The sequence below is a fragment of the Octodon degus genome, unplaced genomic scaffold (assembly GCF_000260255.1).
Source record: "Octodon degus isolate 3935 unplaced genomic scaffold, OctDeg1.0 scaffold00289, whole genome shotgun sequence".
Taxonomy (NCBI): domain Eukaryota; kingdom Metazoa; phylum Chordata; class Mammalia; order Rodentia; family Octodontidae; genus Octodon; species Octodon degus.
This window is the reverse complement of record NW_004524865.1, coordinates 354,019-362,561: the sequence shown is the minus strand read 5'-3', so window position 1 is coordinate 362,561 and position 8,543 is coordinate 354,019. Positions and strand designations below refer to the sequence as shown.

The 8,543-nt window shown below is 36.8% G+C and overlaps 1 protein-coding gene across 3 annotated transcripts in view; it reads left to right on the top strand.

Moving 5' to 3' along the window:
* The window catches only part of Socs6 (suppressor of cytokine signaling 6), a 25,594-nt gene extending 17,322 nt beyond the window's left edge, over positions 1 to 8,272 (top strand). For all 3 annotated transcript variants that reach the window (XM_023707433.1, XM_023707434.1, XM_004647158.2), the window contains one exon: positions 5,204 to 8,272. In XM_023707433.1, the coding sequence (XP_023563201.1) occupies positions 5,330 to 6,937 (1,608 nt within the window). In that variant the 5' untranslated portion in view covers positions 5,204 to 5,329 and the 3' untranslated portion in view covers positions 6,938 to 8,272. The remainder of the gene's footprint in view (positions 1 to 5,203) is intronic.
* The last annotated feature ends 271 nt before the right edge of the window (positions 8,273 to 8,543 follow it).

Below are 8,543 nucleotides of genomic sequence, written 5' to 3'. Positions count from 1 at the left end.
GATAGAGTTATTACCTTAGCACCAGGTCCGGATCTACAAAGTTCAGATTCCTCCGGGTGGGTGTTGCTTGGATCTGGCTGCTGTGCTCCACTTCTTTCTGCTGCAGCCATTACAGTTGAACCCTGTGTCTCTGGCAAGAAGTTCTGCTCCTGAATCACCTGGGTGGGTCTTGCCTCTAGCCTCTTTGCAGGGAGTTCTGCTGAAGGGTTCCTTGCTTTGCCTGCGCTCTGGGTCTGTTCAGGATCCTGCGGCTGGGTCCATTTATCATTCTCTTTGTGTGAACTGCTTGTGTATTTTGACCATTGACTTCTAAGATTTTTGTCTTTCTTGCTGATTGCCAATAGCACATTCTATGTTTCAGAACTGAATCTTTTGCCATATGTATTTGTAGTCATTCTCCTTTCATTTTGGTTTTGTGACAGTGGTTATTTAGAAATACATAAATTTTATACGGTCAGGTTATTCACCTTGCTTCCTTTATGGAATCAAGGTTTTATAATACACATTTAAATGTATTTGTAGGGCTGGTGAGATGGCTCAGTGGTCTAAAAAGCACCTACTTAGAACAAGCTTAGCAAAGCACAGGGACTGTGGTTCAATCCCCAAGCACCACATGCCAGCCAGCCCCTCCCCCTGGTGGGCTGAGCTGGCCATACACACACACAAATAAAAAAAAAAATAAATGTATTTGTATTGCAGTCCTCTGAGGGGTATTAAAATTTTTCATCTAGTTTTTTGTTTTCTTATTTTATCTTTTTGAAGCTATTCTATGTAAGATTTAGTCTTATATTTTCTTGCCAGGTTTTTCAAATTACAGAGTTATTATGGACTTTACATTTACATATTTTTTCTCCTTGTGCTCTGAAATTGTATAGTGAGTATTAATAGGGCTTTTAAATGTCTCTTTTAACCTTTCACTTTACCCACCCCATGGAAAGAGGGCCACAGTTGATTTGATAATCCTCTTTCCCTCCCTTCTTCCCTCCCTCCCTGCCTTCCTTACTTAGTTTTAGGCTTCTTGGACCTTGACATCTTCTGATGCACATTTTAACAGTATGTATTTTGTTATAAAATTACCTTTTTAATCCAAGTTTTAAAATTTTTGAACTATTCTTACATATTTTTCCTCATAAACCTATGATAACTGTTTCCTTCATTTTTGATTTGGTATAAATATATTCCTTTTTCTTGATTATGCAGATCGTTCTTTACTATTTGAGTTTTCTGTTATTTAATCAAAGAATTACCTCATACTAATATATTTCATTTTCTTGTTTATTGTGCTCTTATGTTCTATAAATTGGATTTATTTTTAGTTTGTTTTTTTTTTCCTGTTTAGTTTTGTAAATGTTTAAAGTTTTGAATTTTTCTGTGAGCTTAGTTTTAGTGTCTTTTTAGGACCACAAACATTTTCATTATGTAGCATGTTCATTATACGGGTTTATAAATGTACAAATTAAAGAGGCTAATGATTTAACTATTTTGCTTTCATTGCATTGTGGTCAAACAATGATTTCTTTCTGATTTTTAATTTAAGGTTTTCATTGTGGTCTAATACATTGTCATGTTTAGTGACTTCTTTATGTCCTATTTCCCCTCTACCCTCTGCTTGTTATTGTTTGAGTTGCTGACTACACTTGCCATTTTTTTTCCTTTTTCTTTTTCTTTTTTTTTGTATTTTTTAGGGAAGGGTCTACAGGGTGTTCAGGATCTTACTACTAGATTGAACTTGTAGTGATCTTCTTGTTTACAGCCTCCCAAGAGCTGGGATTACAGGAATGTGCCACCACGTCCAGACTCAATTGCTGTCTCAGCGCCCCCGGGGGTGGGGCCAGATCAAACCCCTGCCCTTGAGCCTGCTTGCAGGTGCTTTAACCCACTGAGCTATTTGGCCTGCCCTCACCAGCTATTTTTCTCATGACAAAACTTTACTTGACAAAACTTTTACTTGAACAATCAGCATCCACAGTATGAGTGTTCAACTTAGTTTCATTTATTAGTTTCTCATAAATGAGCACAGTGAGGCTGTCTCTTTGATGAAAACAACTGACAGTATTATTGCCAAAGACACAGTTCAAGCTTTCAAACAAATATTGCAGTTTTGGAGAGCTTGTATTTCCCACGGTTACTACTTCCCATTACCTTTTTTCCTTGAGATCCTGGTGGTATGTATTATGTGATTTTTTTTTTTTTTTGGGGGGGGATATTGTAGTTATCTTAATACAGAGTGTTGCAAATCATGCATACATACATAAAAGGTGACTCAAAATCCAAGATACACCAGTGAAATCGAATGTGATAGCGTGAAAAAAAATCACGCCATGGTTTTCAGATTTCACAATGCAGTGTTACTTTTAAGAAACTATAATTTACTGAGTTTCAGAATGTATCAAAGGAAAATATTCACAATGATGGGAATAAATTATTAAATAAAATGCATTCCTGCTTTTTCCAACTATCGCTGGCTAGCTATATTTGTAATACTTAAACTAAAACTAAATATTGTAAGAGATTTAATGCAGAAGTAGATGTGAGGCCAGCTATATTCTCATCAATAGAAGAGTTGTTCCATAAAAATGGACCCACTTCTATCACTGTTTGTTTTTCTTTGGAAAAGTATAGCTGTTTCATGAAAGTGGTATTTATGTTAACATGTAATAAATATATTCTTGTATTAAAATGAATTAGTAACTAAATATTTTTCTCAATTTTACTAGGATACATGTTAATAGATACAACCTCTGAAACAAAGTTTTCTGAGGTATTAAAACTTTTTGTGGGCTTCAGTAAGTGTTCTGAGACCAGAAAGTTTGAGACTCACTGATTTGAAAGAGTAGCCTGGTAGTTAGTATAGGGAAAAAATGTGAGCTTTATATTAAATAGACTGGTTCAAATTTTGTATCTGTTATTTCCTGATAGTAAGTTATTACCTTAATTGAGCAAATTTTAATCACTCTTCAACCTGAGGCTCATTTGTAAAATTGTGATAATAAAGTTATTTTGTTTTGTGGAAGGAGTTGTTTGACCTTTTTGCTCTTTTTGCATTGGGTGTTACAATGACTAGTAGACATAACCAGTGGATATCATTGCTTAAACAGGTTGTGACATGATTTGTGAATGTTATTTTCTGTGTATTTTGTCTAATACTTTTCCACTTGAACTGTTTACTAAATACCTTAGGGTGGGAGATGTAGCTCAGCAACACAAGCGCTTACCTGGCATGTGCAAGGTTGTAAGTTCAATTCTCAGTACGCACATCTCCCCCAAAATGTGTTCATTGTACACATATTCAAGTATATGTGTAAACTCAAAGTTTTACAATTAGAAAGGCAGTAAAACTAATTCACAACATGTACTTAGGTTTAAGACAGATGGTAATCCTATAAAAAGATGACATATTTTTTAGAAGTAGAAATAGTAAAGCATACTCTTAAAAATTCTAGAATGATCTTTGCCTAGGAAATGTATGGAAGAAATAAAAGACCATATGACCTAATAGAACTTTTTGTAGTTCCTAATGTCTGTGTTAAATTTTGTTTAATATTAGTATTGAGTTGCATATAGATTGGGAGTTGAAAAAGGAGTAATTTTCCAGTGCATAACTGCTAAGTATTTTTTTTTGTGATTATCAGTTTTTTTTTTCCTGTGTTATAGATGTGATAGTGGGAAGTAGAACCACTTGAACCCCAAATTTAGTGTGAATACTTAACATTTCAAAATCAATGGATTCTGTGGTTAGGGAAGTTGCATACATTGTCATCCTTGGACAGGAGATAGAGTTTTTAGTAGTCACCTTTATATTCACCCTAACATTTAAAAGTAGCTAGTTCCCCAAATACTTTGTGGGGCCAGGGAGATGCCTCAGTAGAAGAAGTGCTTGCCTGGCGGGCTCAAGGGCCTGAGTTCAGTCCCCAGTTCTGCCAAAAATAAAAATAAAAATAAAAAACATACTTGACAGTAAGAGTGTTTTAAAATCACTTTTTAAAATGTATGTGGTACAGGGTCTTACTGTGCAGCATGGACTTATAGTGATCCTCCTGTTTTCAGTTTCTCCAGCACTGGGATTACATGCATGCACCACCATGCCTGGACTCAGTTGCTGGCTTAGTATGCCCTGATGGTGGGGCTGATGCATCATGGGGGACTCTTTCCTGCACTTGGCAACTCAGGCGCTTGGTCTGCTGAGCTATTCACTGGCCTAAAATTACTTTTTAAATGGAATTAATATGCCCCTTCCCCTGATTGGTTTCTGAGTAGTTTGTCGTATTTCATACAGCTTCTATCTACCCACCAGCCAAATGCTATCAGTAATAGAAAGTGAACATCTGTCAGATTTCTCCCTTCTGTGAGCTCCCACCTTATGTTGCCATTATGTTTCTAGTGGGTTTACATTACAATTTATCCATTCATAAATCTGCTTCTACTGGAGATTATAAATAGGTTATTAGTCTGCATGTTCCCACACAGTGCTATGCTTGTAGTCGGGTAAATGCAGTGAATAAATGAATGTGATTACAGTTCAACTAGTCTTCTGCTGAATACTGCTTAAGCTATGGAGGTGAACAGATTCAACCTGCAGGCATTCTTTAGGCACCAAATGTATGACAGTGAATGAGATCTGTTCTCACGAAACTCCTTAGTATACTGGGACATTTCTGGATAACACAGATTATGGAATTATTTTTATTTATTTTTCAAGATGTTTAAATGTTTAAAATATGTAGCTGAAGAAAGGACTTGGCTGTTCTCCCAGTTCTGTGCACTGCCTTTGTTGAATGTTTTGCTGGCACAGATTGATGAATGGGCAGGGGAGGAGGGAGGAAGCAGTTGTCAGAATTAGTGCTGAGCGTAACTCTGTATAGAATTAGAAAAGACAGAAGCACTGGCCCATACATGATGAATAAAACAAGAAAACCAAGGTGCAAAAAGAAAAGAAGATAGACAAAGGCTTGTCTTTAAACAGCTTCAAATACTCACTGAATGCCCATTATGTAGCAGATAGTGTTCTATTCTGCAGGAAATAAAAATAATAGTATTAATAAAAAGTCCCTGTCTTGACAAAACTGACATTAAGAAAATCTTGGGCATTCTTACTCAGAAGCTAACAGCTTATACTAAGTAAAATAAAACTTTGGTGGAAAGTTTCACTTGAAAAATAAAATCTCCTTTTATAGATACTTAAATGTGTTTTGTTTTATTTTAGAAAATGGCTCCAAAAGTTAAATGAAGCTGGAAAATCACATAGATGCAGCATTGAAGATTCTCCAGATGTTTGGGGATAATATTCCAGAGAGAAAATTGATCCCTGTGGATTAACTAACTAGTCATAATGAAGAAAATTAGTCTTAAAACCTTCCGGAAATCTTTTAACTTGAATAAAAGTAAGGAAGACACTGATTTCATGGTAGTACAGCAACCGTCAATAGCCAGTGATTTTGGAAAAGATGATGCCTTGTTTGGTAGCTGCTATGGAAAAGATGTGGCTAGCTGTGATATCAACAGTGAAGATGAAAAAGGTGGAAAAAACAGATCAAAAAGTGAAAGCCTGATGGGTACCTTGAAAAGGCGGCTTTCTTCTAAGCAGAAGCCAAAGGGCAAGGGCAGCACACCGTCTGGAAGCTGTGCTGATGAGGACACCTTCTCTTCTTCCTCAGCACCCATTGTGTTCAAAGATGTCAGAGCGCAGAGGCCAATCAGGTCTACTTCCCTCCGCAGTCATCACTACAGCCCCACGCCCTGGCCTCTCCGGCCCACAAACTCTGAGGAGACTTGCATCAGAATGGAGGTGAGAGTCAAAGCCTTGGTTCATTCTTCCAGCCCAAGTCCTGCATTAAATGGTGTTCGAAAGGATTTTCATGACCTTCAGTCTGAAACTGTATGCCAAGAGCAAAATAATTCTCTTAAGAGTTCTGATTCTCCTAATGGAGACTTGCATCTCCACCTGGATGAACATGTGCCTGTAGTTATTGGACTTATGCCTCAGGACTACATTCAGTATACTGTGCCTTTAGACGAGGGGATGTATCCTTTGGAAGGATCACGTAGCTATTGTCTGGACAGTTCTTCACCCATGGAAGTCTCTACACTTACTCCTCAAGTGGGAGGTAGCTCTTTTGCTGAAGATGAGAATCAGGTAGACCAGGACCTAGTTGTTGCCCCAGAGATCTTTGTGGATCAGTCTGTGAATGGTTTGTTGATTGGCACCACAGGGGTCGTGTTGCAGAGCCCCAGAGCAAGTCATGATGATGTCCCTCCACTTTCACCTTTGCTACCTCCAATCCAGAATAATCAAATCCAAAGGAACTTCAGTGGACTCACTGGCACAGATGCCCATGTGGCTGAAAGTGTGCGTTGTCATTTGAATTTTGATCCTAACTCTGCTCCTGGGGTTGCAAGAGTGTACGACTCTGTGCAAAGTAGTGGTCCCATGGTTGTGACAAGCCTTACAGAGGAGCTGAAGAAACTTGCAAAACAAGGATGGTACTGGGGACCAATCACACGCTGGGAGGCAGAAGGGAAGCTAGCAAACGTGCCAGATGGTTCTTTTCTTGTTCGGGATAGTTCTGATGACCGTTATCTTTTAAGCTTAAGCTTTCGTTCCCATGGTAAGACACTTCACACTAGAATTGAGCACTCAAATGGTAGGTTTAGCTTTTATGAACAGCCAGACGTGGAGGGACATACATCAATAGTGGATCTAATTGAGCATTCAATCAGGGACTCTGAAAATGGAGCTTTTTGTTATTCAAGGTCTCGGTTGCCTGGATCTGCAACTTACCCTGTCAGACTGACCAATCCAGTGTCTCGGTTCATGCAGGTGCGTTCTTTGCAGTACCTGTGTCGTTTTGTTATACGTCAGTATACCAGAATAGACTTGATTCAGAAACTGCCTTTGCCAAACAAAATGAAGGATTATTTACAGGAGAAGCACTACTGAAAGGTCGAGAACCCTGCATCTTGCACTTTGGGGAAAAATAAAAGAGATTGAAATACAGTTTACAAACTTTCATTGCCATCAGAATACTTTGCTGCCATAACTATTTTAGTTTTGTGTGTAACAGAGTCACCAATTAGGGGTGGGGAAGTGTCTGCGAGGTGTCTTGGGTTTATTTTGGTTCTTTCAAAAGGGATGTCTTGGGGTTCTAGAAGTGTGAATTACCTTTCATTAATGTGCAGAATAATCATAATGTGAATTATCAGATTCTTAATGCCCCCCAAGTCCTTTGCTGCTATCCACTGTGATTTTTATGCATTAAAAGCACATTTCATGTGTATTTAACCCTAAGTGAAGTTGAATGAAGCTTATAGAATGAAAATTGCTTTGTCTTTTTAAATGACCCATTTTGAGAAGATAATGTTGAATAAATGTGTAATAAATGGAATTTACATGTACACTGAAAAAGTTTTTTAATCTCATACTTTAAAATGATTTATTTAGATTTATGAATTGACATAATCTTGATTAATGGAATACAGATCTGCAGCTTATCTTTCACAACACTTCTAAATTATTTTTAAGGTAGTGCTGTTTTTTTGATCATGAAAACCTGAATTTTTCTGTTGCCTTCATCTTGTGGTTTGTGTATTTAAATAAATGGCCTTACATTAAATTGTAAAGAAATATAAACCACCAATTTAGAAATTGTTGCCTTTTCTGTCATTAAAGTCGGGTACAAATTGGCATAAAGACCTATGGAACTAGAACTATCACGGTAGAAATAGGTGATGATCATAGTTTCCTGGGATAGGGCTTTTGTGTTACGTATACTTTCTTTTGGTTAAATATTTTATCTGCAATTTCTTTAGTCAGCATTTTTTGGAGGGTGAACTTGATTGTACAGCCAGGTTTTATAAATGGACAGGATTATTTTATAACATTGAAGTTTTAAGTCATTTGGATATAAAAAATAGATTGTTTTAAAGTTGGATTTAATTTTCTTATATAGTTGTTATTAAATTGTGCTAGATTTGTCCACTTCACAGTAAAAACAACCCTTAATGACTTTGGCTGAAAAACTTTGGAAATTGCAGAGCATCATGACAGAAAAATATAAACCCATATCGGATATATGTAAGTTTTGTTTCCTGCCAGATACACTGCTGTTTAAGAATAGGACTTTTCTCTTTAAAGTTAACTACATTTTAAGTAATTTGGCATCTCTCTGGTTTTTCATCTCCTTGATTCAGTCAGTGGGTTGTTATACCTAATAATTTTTAAATGCAGAACATTCACTTACTTCACAGTTCTGTGTACTATCTTAGGATTGTTCTGTTCAGAAAATGTTTCCAGCTGTATAAGCTTTAAAGGAAAATGTTTCCATCGTAGGTGAACATGTAACATAATTTTTTTCTTTGTCAAAGTTTTCCTTTTAACACCTTTTTTTAAAATGAGGCTACAGGTATTTGGTCCAACTTACTGGCTTTATTGTTCAAACATATTTGTATTCTCAGTTTGTTCTATATTTGCTTTTTAGGGTCAGAACTGAGATATTGCCAAGAAAAGGCATAATGCCATAATACCACAATGTTATAATTTTGACCTA